This window comes from Thalassophryne amazonica, chromosome 13 (assembly GCF_902500255.1).
Source record: "Thalassophryne amazonica chromosome 13, fThaAma1.1, whole genome shotgun sequence".
In the NCBI taxonomy this organism is placed as follows: Eukaryota; Metazoa; Chordata; class Actinopteri; order Batrachoidiformes; family Batrachoididae; genus Thalassophryne; species Thalassophryne amazonica.
The window spans coordinates 61,937,293-61,962,134 of record NC_047115.1 but is presented as its reverse complement, the minus strand read 5'-3'; the positions used below and the strand labels follow the sequence as shown (position 1 = coordinate 61,962,134).

Genomic DNA, 24,842 nt, shown 5'->3' with positions numbered 1-24,842 from the left:
CCATTTTAGATAATATTTTATACGGTTTGATACTTGGAGTATTTTTCACTGTAGAGGTCTTTTTTTCTTCTATAAAGTTATTTATTTATTTATTTATTTTAAATTAATACAGATTTTCAATGAGAAACCTGACAGTTTGTTGTAACCACAGTTAATACTAATACCTACCATTGTTGTAGTAATTATGACAGCAGGAGGTGCAAACATACAGCTAACTTTAAACACTAAATGTTGGTGATGTCACTAATGAATCTACAACCCCTGGCAAAAATTATGGAATCACCGGCCTCGGAGGATGTTCATTCAGTTGTTTAATTTTGTAGAAAAAAAGCAGATCACAGACATGAGACAAAACTAAAGTCATTTCAAATGGCAACTTTCTGGCTTTAAGAAACACTATAAGAAATCAGGAAAAAAAAATTGTGGCAGTCAGTAATGGTTACTTTTTTAGACCAAGCAGAGGGAAAAAAAAATATGGAATCACTAAATTCTGAGGAAAAAATTATGGAATCATGAAAAACAAAAGAACGCTCCAACACATCACTAGTATTTTGTTGCACCACCTCTGGCTTTTATAACAGCTTGCAGTCTCTGAGGCATGGACTTAATGAGTGACAAACAGTACTCTTGATCAATCGGGCACCAACTTTCTCTGATTGCTGTTGCCAGATCAGCTTTGCAGGTTGGAGCCTTGTCATGGACAATTTTCTTCAACTGCCACCAAAGATTTTCAATTGGATTAAGATCCGGACTATTTGCAGGCCATGACATTAACCCTATGTGTCTTTTTGCAAGGAATGTTTTCACAGTTTTTGCTCAATGCCAAGATGCATTATCATCTTGAAAAATGATTTCATCATCCCCAAACATCCTTTCAATTGATGGGATAAGAAAAGTGTCCAAAATATCAACGTAAACTTGTGCATTTATTGATGATGTAATGACAGCCATCTCCCCAGTGCCTTTACCTGACATGCAGCCCCATATCATCAATGACTGTGGAAATTTACATGTTCTCTTCAGGCAGTCATCTTTATAAATCTCATTGGAATGGCACCAAACAAAAGTTCCAGCATCATCACCTTGCCCAATGCAGATTCGAGATTCATTACTGAATATGACTTTCATCCAGTCATCCACAGTCCACGATTGCTTTTCCTTAGCCCATTGTAACCTTGTTTTTTTCTGTTTAGGTGTTAATGATGGCTTTCATTTAGCATTTCTGTATGTAAATCCCATTTCCTTTAGGTGGTTTCTTACAGTTCGGTCACAGACGTTGACTCCAGTTTCCTCCCATTCATTCCTCATTTGTTTTGTTGTGCATTTTCGATTTTTGAGACATATTGCTTTAAGTTTTCTGTCTTGATGCTTTGATGTCTTCCTTGGTCTACCAGTATGTTTGCCTTTAACAACCTTCCCATGTTGTTTGTATTTGGTCCAGAGTTTAGACACAGCTGACTGAACAACCAACATCTTTTGCAACATTGCGTGATGATTTACCCTCTTGTAAGAGTTTGATAATCCTCTCCTTTGTTTCAATTGACATCTCTTGTGTTGGAGCCATGATTCATGTCAGTCCACTTGGTGCAACAGCTCTCCAAGGTGTGATCACTCCTTTTTAGATGTAGACTAACGAGCAGATCTGATTTGATGCAGGTGTTAGTTTTGGGGATGAAAATTTACAGGGTGATTCCATAATTTTTTCCTCAGAGTTGAGTGAGTCCATATTTTTTTCCCTCTGCTTGGTCTAAAAAAGTAACCGTTACTGACTGCCCCAATTTTTTTTCCTGATTTCTTATAGTGTTTCTTAAAGCCAGACAGTTGCCATTTGAAATGACTTTAGTTTTGTCATGTCTGTGATCTGCTTTTTTCTACAAAATTAAACAACTGAATGAACATCCTCCGAGGCCGGTGATTCCATAATTATTGCCAGGGGTTGTAAAAGTCTGTCAATGGATTCTGAGTCAGCCAATCACTTCCCGAATAATTATTACAGCAGCAGAAAAAAACTGCACAGGAAACTCAACTTAAGCTTCTGTGCAGTCTGTTCTGCTATTGTACTGATTATCGCAATAGTAACATTTATGATAACGGCTGTAACATTGGTTTGTGATACAAAACAATCACTATCACAACTTTGTGATACTGATTAAAAATGACACACACATTTTTAAAAGTTGTGATTGCATTATGATACATTTAGTTACGATTTCACAGGCAGCAATCATCTCGATGAATCCATGTTTATGTGATGACGTTTGCAAAGAATACCTTTGTTTTTATCTTGTTGCAAAAAACAAAACATACAACAAAACACCTTAATCCAGTAATTACATTCATGCATGTATTACAACCATATTAAATAACCCCCAAAACCAACTCCTCCCAGGCTGAAGAGTACTGGGTTATGGGTACACAGAATTAGTAATCTTACTGCTTTATGTCACAGAACAGTGCACGTTTGACATTTCTGTGTACTGAAGTCTCTTTTTTGTCTTAATCTGATTTTCCTTTCCTCAGTCACAGTCAAGAGACAGCACACCTTTCACGTGAGTTAATGTGTATAAAGTGCACGCTCCTCATGCACATGCTTCCACAGCCGTCACGTGGGTGAATGCCAAATTGAAATAGGCACTAAATAGTTTATTGCATGTGTGGGCTGAGAGTTTATTTAGTTTGTCTCTGCTGTGTGGTTTGTAGTGTGAGCGTTCAGAAAAGTAAGTGGGACAGTTCACGCTCCTTGAGGTACAACCAGGACGCTCAAAGAGAAGAAGGTAAGGTCCACCAATTAAAGAGTTTTGATTTCACAGCAGAGAAAATCTATTCTTGCCATGTTGACATCAATGTTTGTGAAACAGACCAGCGCCGCATGGTGGAGATCATCGGCTACCTGACCAAGATGAGGTTTGGAGATCAGGAACAGAGCAAATCCAAGGAGACAAAGGAGGTCAGTGTCATAAATCTGTCAGTCACAGAGGAAATTGTTTTTGCATTGGGATGTTGGAACTAATAACCCTTTCAGACTGAAAAGGTGTCAAACCCGTGTCTGTGGTCCATTTGAAAGGACCATTATGGGACAGAAGGCCTGTGTTTAGGACACCCTGCTTGACCCGGGTCCGACCAGTGTATCTCCTGTTGAATTTGGCGTGAATGGGTTAAGTGACCTGACTCTTGAAAGTCAGACCTCACTGGTTCATCAGACCCACTTCACACTATCAAGAACATCACGTCTCAAACATGATGTCCTTTATGGTTTTACATGTTTGGAGAGCTACATTGCTCTTTTAAGTCTGCCGGCCCACTCTGTTTGTAAGTAAACATGAACCCCTTATTGAACATATAGTGAACTCCGTTCTAATTACTGAGTAGTCTCATAGTAGAAACTGTGCAGCAGCACAAACTGATCCAGGGTGGCAGAGATTTTGGATGTGTGACCACAGAACTTGTAACCTCTAACTGGGCACATCATAAGGTAACAAAATTTCCAAACACAAAATCACAAGTTCGACCTTTTTGGTACACAAACGAGTGCTTGTTGCACTCTGATGTGGTGATTATTATTGTGCAGTGCTGCCAAAATAATATTTTTGAGCAGCGGCCACCACCCCTGTTCCTGGAGATCACCAGTCCTACATGTTTTCAACTCTACCTATTGCTAATTAATAACTAAGTCAGCCAATGAAGAGCTACAAAATACCAGACATAACTAATCAACTGTGGTTGCAGCAGTTACACTTGGAAAACCTCCAGGGACAGTGATCTCCAGGAGCAGTGTTGGTGACCCCTTCTTTTGAGCAAGCACAGCGCCCTGTAGAGAATATTTCATCATGCGCTCCATCACTTGTGGTCACATTATACTATCACCAGGACACACACACAAATAGAATCAGCTGAAATTGATCATTTATCCAGAAATGCCGTTTATACCCAGTTCACCCAGCGACTTGGCCATTGTCCCACATTCTGATCTCCGTGTTAATAAATATTCAATATATGATCTGTACATGTGTGTCAAACCTGTTGTCATATGAAATTGGTCTACATTTGGTCAGGATATGTAGAGTAAATTCATGTTTTGTTCTTCCAGATTCTGCAGCTGCCTCGTGTCCGGTTGTTTTTGTAGTTAACTCTGCGTGTGTTTATTTGTTTTTCAGCCTGCAGGGGGAATCTATTCAAGGCTGGAAGCACAATTTAAGAATGCAGCTCAACAAAGGCCAAATTTAGAGAAGACACCGAGGTGCTGCCCTCGTCTTTCATACACACAGCCACACACACCTCTCATGTCATGTTACTGACCTTTTTTCTTCTTTTTTTTCCTCTTTTTAATTTCTGATCTTTTAGATCTAAAATGCGCTACACTCAGATCCGGACAACATAGAAACACGATGAAAAAGCTGCAACTACTTGAATGACCATGAGGACCTATGAGGAGAGTCTGGATGAATTAGTGAGACCTCGCTAAGGCGCCACAGTCACAGCCTGACTGACAGCGACGATGCCCATCAGCTCTCTTCCCTATTTTCTGGAATAATTCTTACTCAGCGGCTTCCTGTTCAGTTCCCCATTTACTTATGCAGCTCTTAAACATCAGGGGCCTCATGTACAATCCATGTGTATGCACAAAATGTGGTGTACGTCCGTCTCCACTCCAATGTTCAGATGTATCAAAAGTGAAATGACCGTGGAAATGTGCAGTGCAAAAATCCTGGCTGACGTACACATGCTTTTACAGCTATTGGTCCACTGCTGACACGTAGAGTTGATGCTGACAACTGTTAAGAATGTGAAAACAAGATGTCATCATTGTGATGTGCACATCAGAGGCACACTTATGAACAATTAACATCCACATGTTGGCAATTATACAGGTGGATATAAAAGCATGTGCAGTGATGCGTTAAATGGCATTAACAATGGCCGTGTTAGCGTTGTTAGAGGATAAATAGGTCAGACCTGTCCTAATCAGGCCTATCCACCATTTCCCATCATATTTACAGGCAGTATATTGTCCAATCACATACTCTACTTGAACAGTGGATGCAGGTATGTCTACTGCATTTAATACACGGGCTTCCACAAAGGTTTTGTCAGCTGAAGTGCATCTCATATGTAGAGTTTGTTTGGAGGATGGGATGGAGAAGTGAAAGTCTTTAGTTCCTGGCAAAGTTTTAGCCGCTTGCATGATACACCAGAATGTGAAACTCATGGTGGACGTCTTACCCACTGATATGGAGCTAAATCAAGGCCAAAAGTTTTGTAATCTGAAAATAAAAAAGATTGAAAAAATAAATTTTGAAACTGAAAATTCAGTGTTCTTGAATTTTATAATCATTTAAAAAGTATTATCAAGATAAAAATAAGTGTAAGATATATATTTTTCAGTTTAAATAAAATTTTGATTCAGCTCTAATTTTTTTGATCAAATAATTTATTTTCATTCATATTTCTTTTTTTCACCTTCAGATCTTTTTTTCAGTTTCAGATCTTATTTTTTCAGTTTCAAACTTTTGGCCCCATTCTGGTGTGGGAGGGCGTGGCTTCGATTGAGAGGGGCGTGGAATTGTGAGTGACAGCAGAGCAATCAGTCCTCACATGATGTTGCTTTCAGGATACGTGGGTACTTTGATAAATAATGACTCTGCTCCTGTCTCCATCGTTTATTTACTACGCGGCTGGCGCGTGAAAGAAAATAGAATGAAAGCTTATTACGAGGCTTTAAACCCTCAAGATAAAACTGTTTATTGTGTAAACAGTGATTGATCTGTAGCAGTTGGTTCAGTGGATCTGTATGTTGTACCGGATAGTGAATTTAATGACGATGTAACAAAGTTGACCGCCTGTAAATCCAAATCCACCAAAGCCGCCCGGAAGAGTGCTCCGGCTACCGGCGGTGTGAAGAAGCCTTGCCGTTACAAGCCCGAAACTGAGGCGCTGAGAGAGATCCACTGCTACCAGAAATCCACCGAGCTGCTGATCCACAAGCTGCCGACCAGGTGCCTCGCTGGCCTCCTGCAGAGCATCACAATGGAACTCTGAAAGCGGAGGTCGGCCTTGAAGTCCTGAGCGATTTCTCTCACCAGGTGCTGGAAGGACAGCTTGTGGATCAGCAGCTCAGTGGTTTCTGGTAGCGGCTGAGTGCCACAGTGCCGGGCCTGTAACGGCGAGGCTTCTTCACACCACTGGTAGCCGGCGTGCTCTTCCGGGTGGCTTTGGATTTGGATTTACGGGCGGTCTGTTTGGTTGTGTCCATATTAAAGCTTCCTTCAGATCTGCTGAGCCAGGTCTCACTGTGTGTCACTTAAAAAGCTCATAACACTCCACTTCTTGATGCACAATAACTGCTGGCACCCTGTAAAATGAGCGACCTGCATCATTTTCATGCGGCGATACTGCGATGCGTTCATTGTCTTGTGTGGATTTGGGACACATCGTTTTTTTAGGTATAGGTGATAAACTTTACAATCTTGCATATTTTCCAGTTTTTAAACATTAAAAATGACCAAGAGTGGTCTAGAATTACTTGTAATAGACATCTTTAGCATCACTTTATTTACAGGTATCAAGACAATACAGTGGAGAGAAAGTGTTAAATCATTACTCTTTTAAAAACGCCGGGTACCCACGTGACCTTTCAATAGGTGGCCAAGAAGGGGTCAAAATTTAAAAATTCTCCAATCATATTGAAAGGTATTCCATATTATTTGTCTGATCATAAAGATTCCAAAAAGGTATAGTTTGGACTATCTGTGAATGAATGTTCCAGAGTTATGGGGTAAAAACAGCAAGAACACTGAGAAAGGTCAATTTCAGTTTGAACAGGGGTCAAAAGTTAAAGTTGCTCCAATTTTGGTAAAAAAAAAAGTGGTGCAAATTACTGGTTGAGCTAATAGGATTAATAAATGGAATAGTTTTGACTGTTGCGTGCTTGGTTTGCAAAGTAAAGGTTAAACAATATCAGCATCCATTGGATTCTATGACATGTGACATATGCTACCCTGTAACATGATAACTAAGCATGATACATGATGCAAACTATTCCTTTTTAAAACCGTATTCACCCAACTAATAATTTGCATCACTTTTTACCAAAGTTGGAGCAACTTTAACTTTTGACCCCGTACAAATTGAAATTGACCTTTGTCACTGTTCTTGCTGTTTTTACCCCATAACTCTGGAACATTCATTCACAGATAGTCCAAACTATACTTTTTTGGAATCTTTATCATCAGACAAATAATATGGAATACATTTCAATATGATTGGAGCATTTTTAAATTTTGACCCTGTGTAATACTTCAAATGACCCCTTCTTGGTTGCCTATTGAAAGTTCATGTGGGTACCCGGCATTTTTTAAAGAGTAATGTCTAAGTAGTATGTGTGCCAAATTTGGTGCTTGCATCACCATTTGAAGGATCCCTCAGTAAATAGTCACTTATCTGCTGCACTATGTGTGCATGTGCGCTCATTTCCACACATTAGGAGGTACAAACCGAACGTGCTTGGATCCATACCTACACACGCAGCTGAATATTTTTGTGCTTACGCCAGTTTCTGGGTTTTGGTGTATGCCATGTTTCAGTAGGAAATAGACTCAAGTCTTTGTACATGAGACCCCTTGCAGTAGTCTGTAAAAACAAAACTACAAGACAGAAAGCAACACAGCATCAAAGTATCTGTGACTGTAAGTCTATCTGCACACATGTCTCAATTAGTGGTCGCTGACTTACTTTAGTGCTAATTAAACCTCTCACTCTGCAAGTCAGCAAGTATATTTCTGGAAGCCATTTCACTTGGCAGTTCTTGGTGGGTGACATCAGTCCCAGCAAACATTGAAAAATCTGAGGAGTTGTGAATTCTTTGCAACATGTCCTTTAAGCACTGTTGAATCACACTGAATCAGAAGGTGATAGTAATGCACCATTAAGCTGGATGCCAACTTCTGTAAAGCAAGAAGAAGAAAACCTGAATGAAGACATGCTAAGTCTTACAGAATGAGCAAAATGAATAAATCATGCTCTCAAACTGAAAGACCACCTTCTTGAATAAAGGGAAGAAACAAGCTTCATACTGTATTTTCTGTTGACAAACAGGTGATTAAAAATATGAATTGTGTCAGCTTGAATTGTAAGTTTTATATATTTTGTACATTTGTTTTGGAGTATGTGGACCAGCATAATATAATAACAAAGATGACAATAGTAGTAATTTACATAGCACTTTCAAATCATATGTACAAGGTGTTTGACTAAATAAAATCTAACAAAATCACAATAAAAAAGTTGTTAAAAGAGGAAACAAAATAGAAGTACATTTTAAAAATGACATGAAATTTAATTAAAAAAAAAAAACTGAGCCTGTATCTATGAAACACTCTAGGCTAAAAGTCGCTCCTAGTGATGTTAGTCAAAGAAAAATCTTAGAATTCCTAGACATTTCTTAGAATATTCCCTTTGATAAATGTTCACATATTACCTTAGGCCTTAAGAGAGAGCTCATAATAGAGTAGCAGTCAAGAGCTTGGTTTGGTCAAATGAACTTTGTACTAATTGTGGAGTACAGGATCATGAGAATGATGGAACATATCCGGGGTTTATGTCGCAAACGTTCAGAAAAACACGCAATTTTTGCCCAAAGTCCTTTTTACTTTATATACTAATGAGTGTTCAGCCAAGCACCCTGAGAACTATATTTTTAAATATTCAGACGACTCAGCACTTCTGTGCTTGCTTCAACAGAATGATGATTTGAATATCTGTCATTCAGAAGTAAGGCAGTTTGTTGAGTGGTGTGACTTCAGTTACCTTACTTTAAATGTTAAAAAGACAGAGGAAGTCATTTTTGATCCAAAGTTAGTTGGCAATCACAACCCTGTAATTATACACCAGCAACCAATCACACAGGTGCAATCGTACAAATATCTTGGTGTCTGTATAGACAGCTCCCTTACATGGAACACTCATGTTGACTGGTTATGTTCCCGCTTGAATCAACAACATTTTCTACGACGTTTGCGTTTAATGGAGTCGACCAAAAAATTATGTTACTGTTTTATCAGGCAGTTCTTGAAAGCATTCTAAGATATGGCATAACCACTTGGTTTGGGACCCTTCCTGTGTCCCTAAGATCAAAATTAAACTACCTTGTTCTTACAGCAATGAAAATCATTGGTCTGAAACAGTATAACAATCCTCAGTCAATTTTTGATCATTGCGTGATGAAGCAAGCGGACAGAATTCTTTCTGATCCCTCCCATGTTCTGCACACGCAATATGAGTTGCTACCATCGGGCCGGCGTTTCAGAGTCCCCCATTGCAGACTGAATAGATATAGGAACTCATTTGTTCTTATATCAATCATAGCCCTTAACAAATATCATAGTAAACACCGCTAACAATCAGGCACATTAGGAGGTTTTAGTATTTGTTTTTTATTTACTTATTTTTATTCTTTATTTATTTATTGTTATGAACTGTTTATGTCCTGTTCTGTATTTTTATATGGGTCATGATTTTTGAGAAGTCCAAGACAAATTTCCCCATGGGGACATTAAAAGTATATATCTATCTATCTAAATTCCCATTTTCACTGGATTTTTTGAGTCAAATCAGACATTACTCATGCACTTGGACCGAATGAACACCATTCTGACAAAAAATGGAACAAAAATTTTTTGGGCCAATTTTCATGTGTGGGGCTTACGTCGCAAACGTTCAGAAAAACTCGCAATTTTTGCCAAACTTCCAGTTTTCACTGGATTTTTTCAGTTAAAGCCAACATTACTTATGCCCTTGGACCAAACGAACATCATTCTAACAAAAAATGGAACAAAAATTTTTTTGGCCAATTTTCATGTCCGGGACTTACGTCACAAACGTTCAGAAAAACACAATTTTTGACAAACTTCACGTCTTCACAGGATTTTTTCAGTCAAATCCGACATTACTCATGCCCTGGGAGCAAACGAACACCATTCTGACAAAAAATGGAACAATTTTTTTTTTTTGCTAATTTTCATTTTTTCAGTTAAAGCTGACATTACTCATGCACTTGGACCGAATGAACACCATTCTGACAAAAAATGGAACAAAATTTTTTTGGCCAATTTTCATGTCCGGGCCTTACGTCGCAAACGTTCAGAAAAACTCACAATTTTTGCCAAATTCCTGTTTTCACTTGGTTTTTCAGTGAAATCCAACATTACTTATGCCCTTGGACCAAACAAACACCATTCTGACAAAAAATGGAACAAAACGTTTTTTGGCTGATTTTCATGTCTGGGGCTTACATTGCAAACGTTCATAAAGACTCTCAATTTTTGCCCAAATTCCTGTTTTCACTGGATTTTTTTCAGTCAAATCCAACATTAATCATGCCGTGGGACCAAACGAACACCATTCTGACAAAAAAATGGAACAATTTTTTTTTTTTTTTTGCCAATTTTCATTTTTTCAGTTAAAGCTGACATTACTCATGCCATTGGACCAAACAAACACCATTCTGACAAAAAAATGGAAACAAAACGTTTTTTGGCTGATTTTCATGTCTGGGGCTTACATGGTAAACGTTCAGAAAAACTCACAATTTTTGCCAAATTCCTGTTTTCACTTGGTTTTTCAGTAAAATCCAACATTACTTATGCCCTTGGACCAAACGAACACCATTCTGACAAAAAATGGAACAAAACGTTTTTTGGCCGATTTTCATGTCTGGGGCTTACATTGCAAACGTTCATAAAGACTCTCAATTTTTGCCCAAATTCCTGATTTCACTGGATTTTTTTCAGTCAAATCCAACATTAATCATGCCGTGGGACCAAACGAACACCATTCTGACAAAAAATGGAACAATTTTTTTTTTTTTTTTTGCCAATTTTCATTTTTTCAGTTAAAGCTGACATTACTCATGCCATTGGACCAAACAAACACCATTCTGACAAAAAAATGGAAACAAAACGTTTTTTGGCCGATTTTCATGTCTGGGACTTACATGGCAAACGTTCAGAAAAACTCACAATTTTTGCCAAATTCCTGTTTTCACTTGGTTTTTCAGTGAAATCCAACATTACTTATGCCCTTGGACCAACGAACACCATTCTGACAAAAAATGGAACAAAACGTTTTTTGGCCGATTTTCATGTCTGGGGCTTACATTGCAAACGTTCATAAAGACTCTCAATTTTTGCCCAAATTCCTGTTTTCACTGGATTTTTTTTCAGTCAAATCCAACATTAATCATGCCGTGGGACCAAACGAACACCATTCTGACAAAAAAATGGAACAATTTTTTTTTTTTTTTTGCCAATTTTCATTTTTTCAGTTAAAGCTGACATTACTCATGCCATTGGACCAAACGAACACCATTCTGACAAAAAATGGAACAAAACGTTTTTTGGCCGATTTTCATGTCTGGGACTTACATGGCAAACGTTCAGAAAAACTCACAATTTTTGCCAAATTCCTGTTTTCACTTGGTTTTTCAGTGAAATCCAACATTACTTATGCCCTTGGACCAAACGAACACCATTCTGACAAAAAATGGAACAAAACGTTTTTTTGGCCGATTTTCATGTCTGGGGCTTACATTGCAAACGTTCATAAAGACTCTCAATTTTTGCCCAAATTCCTGTTTTCACTGGATTTTTTTCAGTCAAATCCAACAATAATCATGCCGTGGGACCAAACGAACACCATTCTGACAAAAAATGGAACAATTTTTTTTTTGTTGCCAATTTTCATTTTTTCAGTTAAAGCTGAAAAGACACAATTTTTACCCAAATTCCCATTTTAACTGGATTTTTTCAGTCAAATCCGACATTACTCAGGTACTTGGACCGAATGAACACCATTCTGACAAAAAATGGAACAAAAATTTTTTTGGCCGATTTTCATGTCGCAAACGTTCAGAAAAACTCACAATTTTTGCCAAATTCCTGTTTTCACTTGGTTTTTCAGTGAAATCCAACATTACTTATGCCCTTGGACCAAACGAACACCATTCTGACAAAAAATGGAACAAAACGTTTTTTGGCCGATTTTCATGTCCGGGGCTTACGTTGCAAACGTTCATAAAGACTCGCAATTTTTGCCCAAATTCCCGTTTTCACTGGATTTCTTTCAGTCAAATCCAACATTAATCATACCGTGGGACCAAATGAACACCATTCTGACAAAAAATGGAACAATTTTTTTTTTTTTTGCCAATTTTCATTTTTTTAGTTAAAGCTGACATTACTCATGCCAGTGGACCAAACAATCACCATTCTGACAAAAAAATGGAACAAAATTTTTTTGGGCCAATTTTCATGTCCGGGGCTTATGTCACAAATGTTCAGAAAAAGACGCAATTTTTACCCAAATTCCCATTTTAACTGGATTTTTTCAGTCAAATCCGACATTACTCATGCACTTGGACCGAATGAACACCATTCTGACAAAAAACGGAACAAAAATTTTTTGGGCCAATTTTCATGTGTGGGGCTTACGTCACAAACGTTCAGAAAAACTCGCAATTTTTGCCAAACTTCCAGTTTTCACTGGATTTTTTCAGTTAAAGCCAACATTACTTATGCCCTTGGACCAAAGGAACACCATTCTGACAAAAAATGGAACAAAAATTTTTTTGGCCAATTTTCATGTCTGGGGCTTACGTCACAAACGTTCAGAAAAACTCACAATTTTTGACAAACTTCACGTCTTCACAGGATTTTTTCAGTCAGGTCCGACATTACTCATGCCCTGGGAGCAAACGAACACCATTCTGACAAAAAATGGAACAATTTTTTTTTTTTTGCCAATTTTCATTTTTTCAGTTAAAGCTGAAAAGACACAATTTTTACCCAAATTCCCATTTTAACTGGATTTTTTCAGTCAAATCTGACATTACTCATGCACTTGGACCGAATGAACACCATTCTGACAAAAAATGGAACAAAAATTTTTTTGGCCGATTTTCATGTCTGGGGCTTACATTGCAAACGTTCATAAAGACTCTCAATTTTTGCCCAAATTCCTGTTTTCACTGGATTTTTTTCAGTCAAATCCAACATTAATCATGCCGTGGGACCAAACGAACACCATTCTGACAAGAAAAATGGAACAATTTTTTTTTTTTTTTGCCAATTTTCATTTTTTCAGTTAAAGCTGACATTACTCATGCCATTGGACCAAACAAACACCATTCTGACAAAAAAATGGAAACAAAACGTTTTTTTGGCTGATTTTCATGTCTGGGGCTTACATGGCAAACGTTCAGAAAAACTCACAATTTTTGCCAAATTCCTGTTTTCACTTGGTTTTTCAGTCAAATCCAACATTAATCATGCCGTGGGACCAAACGAACACCATTCTGACAAAAAAATGGAACAATTTTTTTTTTTTTGGCCAATTTTCATTTTTTCAGTTAAAGCTGACATTACTCATGCCATTGGACCAAACAAACACCATTCTGACAAAAAATGTAACAGTTTTTTTTTTTTGCCAATTTTCATTTTTTCAGTTAAAGCTGAAAAGACACAATTTTTACCCAAATTCCCATTTTAACTGGATTTTTTCAGTCAAATCCGACATTACTCAGGTACTTGGACCGAATGAACACCATTCTGACAAAAAATGGAACAAAAATTTTTTTGGCCGATTTTCATGTCCGGGGCTTACGTCGCAAACGTTCAGAAAAACTCACAATTTTTGCCAAATTCCTGTTTTCACTTGGTTTTTCAGTGAAATCCAACATTACTTATGCCCTTGGACCAAACGAACACCATTCTGACAAAAAATGGAACAAAACGTTTTTTGGCCGATTTTCATGTCCGGGGCTTACGTTGCAAACGTTCATAAAGACTCTCAATTTTTGCCCAAATTCCCGTTTTCACTGGATTTCTTTCAGTCAAATCCAACATTAATCATGCCGTGGGACCAAATGAACACCATTCTGACAAAAAAATGGAACAATTTTTTTTTTTTTTTTTGCCAATTTTCATTTTTTCAGTTAAAGCTGACGTTACTCATGCCATTGGACCAAACGAACACCATTCTGACAAAAAATGGAACAATTTTTTTTTTTTTGCCAATTTTCATTTTTTTTAGTTAAAGCTGACATTACTCATGCCAGTGGACCAAACAATCACCATTCTGACAAAAAAATGGAACAAAATTTTTTTTGGCCAATTTTCATGTCCGGGGCTTATGTCACAAATGTTCAGAAAAAGATGCAATTTTTACCCAAATTCCCATTTTAACTGGATTTTTTCAGTCAAATCCGACATTACTCATGCACTTGGACCGAATGAACACCATTCTGACAAAAAACGGAACAAAAATTTTTTGGGCCAATTTTCATGTGTGGGGCTTACGTCAGAAACGTTCAGAAAAACTCGCAATTTTTGCCAAACTTCCAGTTTTCACTGGATTTTTTCAGTTAAAGCCAACATTACTTATGCCCTTGGACCAAAGGAACACCATTCTGACAAAAAATGGAACAAAACGTTTTTTGGCCGATTTTCATGTCTGGGGCTTACATTGCAAACGTTCATAAAGACTCTCAATTTTTGCCCAAATTCCTGTTTTCACAGGATTTTTTCAGTCAGGTCCGACATTACTCATGCCCTGGGAGCAAATGAACACCATTCTGACAAAAAATGGAACAATTTTTTTTTTTTGCCAATTTTCATTTTTTCAGTTAAAGCTGAAAAGACACAATTTTTACCCAAATTCCCATTTTAACTGGATTTTTTCAGTCAAATCTGACATTACTCATGCACTTGGACCGAATGAACACCATTCTGACAAAAAATGGAACAAAAATTTTTTTGGCCAATTTTCATGTCCGGGCCTTACGTCGCAAATGTTCAGAAAAACTCACAATTTTTGCCAAATTCCTGTTTTCACTTGGTTTTTCAGTGAAATCCAACATTACTTATGCCCTTGGACCAAACGAACACCATTCTGACAAAAAATGGAACAAAACGTTTTTTGGCCGATTTTCATGTCTGGGGCTTACATTGCAAACGTTCATAAAGACTCAATTTTTGCCCAAATTCCTGTTTTCACTGGATTTTTTTCAGTCAAATCCAACATTAATCATGCCGTGGGACCAAACGAACACCATTCTGACAAAAAAATGGAACAATTTTTTTTTGCCAATTTTCATTTTTTCAGTTAAAGCTGACATTACTCATGCCATTGGACCAAACAAACACCATTCTGACAAAAAAATGGAAACAAAACGTTTTTGGCTGATTTTCATGTCTGGGGCTTACATGGCAAACGTTCAGAAAAACTCACAATTTTTGCCAAATTCCTGTTTTCACTTGGTTTTTCAGTAAAATCCAACATTACTTATGCCCTTGGACCAAACGAACACCATTCTGACAAAAAATGGAACAAAACGTTTTTTGGCCGATTTTCATGTCTGGGGCTTACATTGCAAACGTTCATAAAGACTCTCAATTTTTGCCCAAATTCCTGATTTCACTGGATTTTTTTCAGTCAAATCCAACATTAATCATGCCGTGGGACCAAACGAACACCATTCTGACAAAAAATGGAACAATTTTTTTTTTTTTTTTGCCAATTTTCATTTTTTCAGTTAAAGCTGACATTACTCATGCCATTGGACCAAACAAACACCATTCTGACAAAAAAATGGAAACAAAACGTTTTTTGGCCGATTTTCATGTCTGGGACTTACATGGCAAACGTTCAGAAAAACTCACAATTTTTGCCAAATTCCTGTTTTCACTTGGTTTTTCAGTGAAATCCAAAATTACTTATGCCCTTGGACCAAACGAACACCATTCTGACAAAAAATGGAACAAAACATTTTTTGGCCGATTTTCATGTCTGGGGCTTACATGGCAAACGTTCAGAAAAACTCACAATTTTTGCCAAATTCCTGTTTTCACTTGGTTTTTCAGTAAAATCCAACATTACTTATGCCCTTGGACCAAACGAACACCATTCTGACAAAAAATGGAACAAAACGTTTTTTGGCCGATTTTCATGTCTGGGGCTTACATTGCAAACGTTCATAAAGACTCTCAATTTTTGCCCAAATTCCTGATTTCACTGGATTTTTTTCAGTCAAATCCAACATTAATCATGCCGTGGGACCAAACGAACACCATTCTGACAAAAAATGGAACAATTTTTTTTTTTTTTTGCCAATTTTCATTTTTTCAGTTAAAGCTGACATTACTCATGCCATTGGACCAAACAAACACCATTCTGACAAAAAAATGGAAACAAAACGTTTTTTGGCCGATTTTCATGTCTGGGACTTACATGGCAAACGTTCAGAAAAACTCACAATTTTTGCCAAATTCCTGTTTTCACTTGGTTTTTCAGTCAAATCCAACATTACTTATGCCCTTGGACCAAACGAACACCATTCTGACAAAAAATGGAACAAAACATTTTTTGGCCGATTTTCATGTCTGGGGCTTACATTGCAAACGTTCATAAAGACTCTCAATTTTTGCCCAAATTCCTGTTTTCACTGGATTTTTTTTCAGTCAAATCCAACATTAATCATGCCGTGGGACCAAACGAACACCATTCTGACAAAAAAATGGAACAATTTTTTTTTTTTTTTGCCAATTTTCATTTTTTCAGTTAAAGCTGACATTACTCATGCCATTGGACCAAACGAACACCATTCTGACAAAAAATGGAACAAAACATTTTTTGGCCAATTTTCATGTCTGGGGCTTACATTGCAAACGTTCATAAAGACTCTCAATTTTTGCCAAAATTCCCATTTTAACTGGATTTTTTCAGTCAAATCTGACATTACTCAGGTACTTGGACCGAATGAACACCATTCTGACAAAAAATGGAACAAAAATTTTTTTGGCCGATTTTCATGTCGCAAACGTTCAGAAAAACTCACAATTTTTGCCAAATTCCTGTTTTCACTTGGTTTTTCAGTGAAATCCAACATTACTTATGCCCTTGGACCAAACGAACACCATTCTGACAAAAAATGGAACAAAACATTTTTTGGCCGATTTTCATGTCTGGGGCTTACATTGCAAACGTTCATAAAGACTCTCAATTTTTGCCCAAATTCCTGTTTTCACTGGATTTTTTTTCAGTCAAATCCAACATTAATCATGCCGTGGGACCAAACGAACACCATTCTGACAAAAAATGGAACAATTTTTTTTTTGTTGCCAATTTTCATTTTTTCAGTTAAAGCTGAAAAGACACAATTTTTACCCAAATTCCCATTTTAACTGGATTTTTTCAGTCAAATCCGACATTACTCAGGTACTTGGACCGAATGAACACCATTCTGACAAAAAATGGAACAAAAAATTTTTTGGCCGATTTTCATGTCGCAAACGTTCAGAAAAACTCACAATTTTTGCCAAATTCCTGTTTTCACTTGGTTTTTCAGTGAAATCCAACATTACTTATGCCCTTGGACCAAACGAACACCATTCTGACAAAAAATGGAACAAAAAGTTTTTTGGCCGATTTTCATGTCCGGGGCTTACGTTGCAAACGTTCATAAAGACTCGCAATTTTTGCCCAAATTCCCGTTTTCACTGGATTTCTTTCAGTTAAAGCTGACGTTACTCATGCCATTGGACCAAACGAACACCATTCTGACAAAAAATGGAACCATTTTTTTTTTTTTGCCAATTTTCATTTTTTTAGTTAAAGCTGACATTACTCATGCCAGTGGACCAAACAATCACCATTCTGACAAAAAAATGGAACAAAATTTTTTTTGGCCAATTTTCATGTCCGGGGCTTATGTCACAAATGTTCAGAAAAAGATGCAATTTTTACCCAAATTCCCATTTTAACTGGATTTTTTCAGTCAAATCCGACATTACTCATGCACTTGGACCGAATGAACACCATTCTGACAAAAAACGGAACAAAAATTTTTTGGGCCAATTTTCATGTGTGGGGCTTACGTCACAAACGTTCAGAAAAACTCACAATTTTTGACAAACTTCACGTCTTCACAGGATTTTTTCAGTCAGGTCCGACATTACTCATGCCCTGGGAGCAAACGAACACCATTCTGACAAAAAATGGAACAATTTTTTTTTTTTGCCAATTTTCATTTTTTCAGTTAAAGCTGAAAAGACACAATTTTTACCCAAATTCCCATTTTAACTGGATTTTTTCAGTCAAATCTGACATTACTCATGCACTTGGACCGAATGAACACCATTCTGACAAAAAATGGAACAAAAATTTTTTTGGCCAATTTTCATGTCCGGGCCTTACGTCGCAAACGTTCAGAAAAACTCACAATTTTTGCCAAATTCCTGTTTTCACTTGGTTTTTCAGTGAAATCCAACATTACTTATGCCCTTGGACCAAACGAACACCATTCTGACAAAAAATGGAACAAAACGTTTTTTGGCCGATTTTCATGTCTGGGGCTTACATTGCAAACGTTCATAAAGACTCTCAATTTTTGCCCAAATTCCTGTTTTCACTGGATTTTTTTCAGTCAAATCCAACATTAATCATGCCGTGGGACCAAACGAACACCATTCTGACAAAAAAAATGGAACAATTTTTTTTTTTTTTTTTGCCAATTTTCATTTTTTCAGTTAAAGCTGACATTACTCATGCCATTGGACCAAACAAACACCATTCTGACAAAAAAATGGAAACAAAACGTTTTTTGGCTGATTTTCATGTCTGGGGCTTACATGGCAAACGTTCAGAAAAACTCACAATTTTTGCCAAATTCCTGTTTTCACTTGGTTTTTCAGTCAAATCCAACATTAATCATGCCGTGGGACCAAACGAACACCATTCTGACAAAAAAATGGAACAATTTTTTTTTTTTTTGGCCAATTTTCATTTTTTCAGTTAAAGCTGACATTACTCATGCCATTGGACCAAACAAACACCATTCTGACAAAAAATGTAACAGTTTTTTTTTTTTTGCCAATTTTTATTTTTTCAGTTAAAGCTGAAAAGACACAATTTTTACCCAAATTCCCATTTTAACTGGATTTTTTCAGTCAAATCCGACATTACTCAGGTACTTGGACCGAATGAACACCATTCTGACAAAAAATGGAACAAAAATATTTTTGGCCGATTTTCATGCTTACGTCGCAAACGTTCAGAAAAACTCACAATTTTTTGCCAAATTCCTGTTTTCACTTGGTTTTTCAGTGAAATCCAACATTACTTATGCCCTTGGACCAAACGAACACCATTCTGACAAAAAATGGAACAAAACGTTTTTTTTGCCAATTTTCATTTTTTTTTTAGTTAAAGCTGACATTACTCATGCCAGTGGACCAAACAATCACCATTCTGACAAAAAAATGGAACAAAAATTTTTTTGGGCCAATTTTCATGTCCGGGGCTTATGTCACAAATGTTCAGAAAAAGACGCAATTTTTACCCAAATTCCCATTTTAACTGGATTTTTTCAGTCAAATCCGACATTACTCATGCACTTGGACCGAATGAACACCATTCTGACAAAAAACGGAACAAAAATTTTTTGGGCCAATTTTCATGTGTGGGGCTTACGTCACAAACGTTCAGAAAAACTCGCAATTTTTGCCAAACTTCTAGTTTTCACTGGATTTTTTCAGTTAAAGCCAACATTACTTATGCCCTTGGACCAAAGGAACACCATTCTGACAAAAAATGGAACAAAATTTTTTTTGGCCAATTTTCATGTCTGGGGCTTACGTCACAAACGTTCAGAAAAACTCACAATTTTTGCCAAATTCCTGTTTTCACTTGGTTTTTCAGTGAAATCCAACATTACTTATGCCCTTGGACCAAACGAACACCATTCTGACAAAAAATGGAACAAAACGTTTTTTGGCCGATTTTCATGTCTGGGACTTACATTGCAAACGTTCATAAAGACTCTCAATTTTTGCCCAAATTCCTGTTTTCACTGGATTTTTTTCAGTCAAATCCAACATTAATCATGCCGTGGGACCAAACGAACACCATTCTGACAAAAAATGGAACAATTTTTTTTTTTTTGCCAATTTTCATTTTTTCAGTTAAAGCTGAAAAGACACCATTTTTACCCAAATTCCCATTTTAACTGGATTTTTTCAGTCAAATCCGACATTACTCAGGTACTTGGACCGAATGAACACCATTCTGACAAAAAATGGAACAAAAATTATTTTGGCCGATTTTCATGTTCATGTTTTCAGTCAAATCCAACATTAATCATGCCGTGGGACCAAATGAACACCATTCTGACAAAAAATGGAACAATTTTTTTTTTTTTTTTTGCCAATTTTCATTTTTTCAGTTAAAGCTGACGTTACTCATGCCATTGGACCAAACGAACACCATTCTGACAAAAAATGGAACAATTTTTTTTTTTTGCCAATTTTCATTTTTTTTAGTTAAAGCTGACATTACTCATGCCAGTGGACCAAACAATCACCATTCTGACAAAAAAATGGAACAAAATTTTTTTGGGCCAATTTTCATGTCCGGGGCTTATGTCACAAATGTTCAGAAAAAGACGCAATTTTTACCCAAATTCCCATTTTAACTGGATTTTTTCAGTTAAAGCCAACATTACTTATGCCCTTGGACCAAAGGAACACCATTCTGACAAAAAATGGAACAAAAATTTTTTGGGCCAATTTTCATGTGTGGGGCTTACGTCACAAACGTTCAGAAAAACTCGCAATTTTTGCCAAACATCCAGTTTTCACTGGATTTTTTCAGTTAAAGCCAACATTACTTATGCCCTTGGACCAAAGGAACACCATTCTGACAAAAAATGGAACAAAAATTTTTTTGGCCAATTTTCATGTCTGGGGCTTACGTCACAAACGTTCAGAAAAACTCACAATTTTTGACAAACTTCACGTCTTCACAGGATTTTTTCAGTCAGGTCCGACATTACTCATGCCCTGGGAGCAAACGAACACCATTCTGACAAAAAATGGAACAATTTTTTTTTTTTTTGCCAATTTTCATTTTTTCAGTTAAAGCTGAAAAGACACAATTTTTACCCAAATTCCCATTTTAACTGGATTTTTTCAGTCAAATCTGACATTACTCATGCACTTGGACCGAATGAACACCATTCTGACAAAAAATGAAACAAAAATTTTTTTGGCCAATTTTCATGTCCGGGCCTTACGTCGCAAATGTTCAGAAAAACTCACAATTTTTGCCAAATTCCTGTTTTCACTTGGTTTTTCAGTGAAATCCAACATTACTTATGCCCTTGGACCAAACGAACACCATTCTGACAAAAAATGGAACAAAACGTTTTTTGGCCGATTTTCATGTCTGGGGCTTACATTGCAAACGTTCATAAAGACTCTCAATTTTTGCCCAAATTCCTGTTTTCACTGGATTTTTTTCAGTCAAATCCAACATTAATCATGCCGTGGGACCAAACGAACACCATTCTGACAAAAAAATGGAACAATTTTTTTTTTTTTTTTTTTGCCAATTTTCATTTTTTCAGTTAAAGCTGACATTACTCATGCCATTGGACCAAACAAACACCATTCTGACAAAAAAAAATGGAAACAAAACGTTTTTTGGCTGATTTTCATGTCTGGGGCTTACATGGCAAACGTTCAGAAAAACTCACAATTTTTGCCAAATTCCTGTTTTCACTTGGTTTTTCAGTGAAATCCAACATTACTTATGCCCTTGGACCAAACGAACACCATTCTGACAAAAAATGGAACAAAATTTTTTTTGGCCAATTTTCATGTCCGGGGCTTATGTCACAAATGTTCAGAAAAAGATGCAATTTTTACCCAAATTCCCATTTTAACTGGATTTTTTCAGTCAAATCCGACATTACTCATGCACTTGGACCGAATGAACACCATTCTGACAAAAAACGGAACAAAAATTTTTTGGGCCAATTTTCATGTGTGGGGCTTACGTCACAAACGTTCAGAAAAACTCACAATTTTTGACAAACTTCACGTCTTCACAGGATTTTTTCAGTCAGGTCCGACATTACTCATGCCCTGGGAGCAAACGAACACCATTCTGACAAAAAATGGAACAATTTTTTTTTTTGCCAATTTTCATTTTTTCAGTTAAAGCTGAAAAGACACAATTTTTACCCAAATTCCCATTTTAACTGGATTTTTTCAGTCAAATCTGACATTACTCATGCACTTGGACCGAATGAACACCATTCTGACAAAAAATGGAACAAAAATTTTTTTGGCCAATTTTCATGTCCGGGCCTTACGTCGCAAACGTTCAGAAAAACTCACAATTTTTGCCAAATTCCTGTTTTCACTTGGTTTTTCAGTGAAATCCAACATTACTTATGCCCTTGGACCAAACGAACACCATTCTGACAAAAAATGGAACAAAACGTTTTTTGGCCGATTTTCATGTCTGGGGCTTACATTGCAAACGTTCATAAAGACTCTCAATTTTTGCCCAAATTCCTGTTTTCACTGGATTTTTTTCAGTCAAATCCAACATTAATCATGCCGTGGGACCAAACGAACACCATTCTGACAAAAAAATGGAAACAAAACGTTTTTTGGCTGATTTTCATGTCTGGGGCTTACATGGCAAACGTTCAGAAAAACTCACAATTTTTGCCAAATTCCTGTTTTCACTTGGTTTTTCAGTCAAATCCAACATTAATCATGCCGTGGGACCAAACGAACACCATTCTGACAAAAAAATGGAACAATTTTTTTTTTTTTTGGCCAATTTTCATTTTTTCAGTTAAAGCTGACATTACTCATGCCATTGGACCAAACAAACACCATTCTGACAAAAAATGTAACAGTTTTTTTTTTTTTTGCCAATTTTTATTTTTTCAGTTAAAGCTGAAAAGACACAATTTTTACCCAAATTCCCATTTTAACTGGATTTTTTCAGTCAAATCCGACATTACTCAGGTACTTGGACCGAATGAACACCATTCTGACAAAAAATGGAACAAAAATATTTTTGGCCGATTTTCATGTCCGGGGCTTACGTCGCAAACGTTCAGAAAAACTCACAATTTTTTGCCAAATTCCTGTTTTCACTTGGTTTTTCAGTGAAATCCAACATTACTTATGCCCTTGGACCAAACGAACACCATTCTGACAAAAAATGGAACAAAACGTTTTTTTGCCAATTTTCATTTTTTTTTAGTTAAAGCTGACATTACTCATGCCAGTGGACCAAACAATCACCATTCTGACAAAAAAATGGAACAAAAATTTTTTTGGGCCAATTTTCATGTCCGGGGCTTATGTCACAAATGTTCAGAAAAAGACGCAATTTTTACCCAAATTCCCATTTTAACTGGATTTTTTCAGTCAAATCCGACATTACTCATGCACTTGGACCGAATGAACACCATTCTGACAAAAAACGGAACAAAAATTTTTTGGGCCAATTTTCATGTGTGGGGCTTACGTCACAAACGTTCAGAAAAACTCGCAATTTTTGCCAAACTTCTAGTTTTCACTGGATTTTTTCAGTTAAAGCCAACATTACTTATGCCCTTGGACCAAAGGAACACCATTCTGACAAAAAATGGAACAAAATTTTTTTTGGCCAATTTTCATGTCTGGGGCTTACGTCACAAACGTTCAGAAAAACTCACAATTTTTGCCAAATTCCTGTTTTCACTTGGTTTTTCAGTGAAATCCAACATTACTTATGCCCTTGGACCAAACGAACACCATTCTGACAAAAAATGGAACAAAACGTTTTTTTGGCCGATTTTCATGTCTGGGACTTACATTGCAAACGTTCATAAAGACTCTCAATTTTTGCCCAAATTCCTGTTTTCACTGGATTTTTTTCAGTCAAATCCAACATTAATCATGCCGTGGGACCAAACGAACACCATTCTGACAAAAAATGGAACAATTTTTTTTTTTTTGCCAATTTTCATTTTTTCAGTTAAAGCTGAAAAGACACCATTTTTACCCAAATTCCCATTTTAACTGGATTTTTTCAGTCAAATCCGACATTACTCAGGTACTTGGACCGAATGAACACCATTCTGACAAAAAATGGAACAAAAATTATTTTGGCCGATTTTCATGTTCATGTTTTCAGTCAAATCCAACATTAATCATGCCGTGGGACCAAATGAACACCATTCTGACAAAAAATGGAACAATTTTTTTTTTTTTTTTTTCCAATTTTCATTTTTTCAGTTAAAGCTGACGTTACTCATGCCATTGGACCAAACGAACACCATTCTGACAAAAAATGGAACAATTTTTTTTTTTTGCCAATTTTCATTTTTTTTAGTTAAAGCTGACATTACTCATGCCAGTGGACCAAACAATCACCATTCTGACAAAAAAATGGAACAAAATTTTTTTGGGCCAATTTTCATGTCCGGGGCTTATGTCACAAATGTTCAGAAAAAGACGCAATTTTTACCCAAATTCCCATTTTAACTGGATTTTTTCAGTTAAAGCCAACATTACTTATGCCCTTGGACCAAAGGAACACCATTCTGACAAAAAATGGAACAAAAATTTTTTGGGCCAATTTTCATGTGTGGGGCTTACGTCACAAACGTTCAGAAAAAACTCGCAATTTTTGCCAAACATCCAGTTTTCACTGGATTTTTTCAGTTAAAGCCAACATTACTTATGCCCTTGGACCAAAGGAACACCATTCTGACAAAAAATGGAACAAAAATTTTTTTGGCCAATTTTCATGTCTGGGGCTTACGTCACAAACGTTCAGAAAAACTCACAATTTTTGACAAACTTCACGTCTTCACAGGATTTTTTCAGTCAGGTCCGACATTACTCATGCCCTGGGAGCAAACGAACACCATTCTGACAAAAAATGGAACAATTTTTTTTTTTTTTGCCAATTTTCATTTTTTCAGTTAAAGCTGAAAAGACACA

The 24,842-nt window shown here is 36.7% G+C and overlaps 1 protein-coding gene across 3 annotated transcripts in view; it reads left to right on the top strand.

Annotated features, from left to right (window-relative positions):
- The window catches only part of kiaa1841 (KIAA1841 ortholog), a 28,818-nt gene extending 24,395 nt beyond the window's left edge, over positions 1–4,423 (top strand). For all 3 annotated transcript variants that reach the window (XM_034185143.1, XM_034185141.1, XM_034185142.1), the window contains 5 exons: positions 2,521–2,549; positions 2,701–2,774; positions 2,859–2,947; positions 4,155–4,237; positions 4,342–4,423. In XM_034185143.1, coding sequence (XP_034041034.1) covers positions 2,521–2,549; positions 2,701–2,774; positions 2,859–2,947; positions 4,155–4,237; positions 4,342–4,378 — 312 coding nt within the window. In that variant the 3' untranslated portion in view covers positions 4,379–4,423. The remainder of the gene's footprint in view (positions 1–2,520; positions 2,550–2,700; positions 2,775–2,858; positions 2,948–4,154; positions 4,238–4,341) is intronic.
- Positions 4,424–24,842: the final 20,419 nt, after the last annotated feature.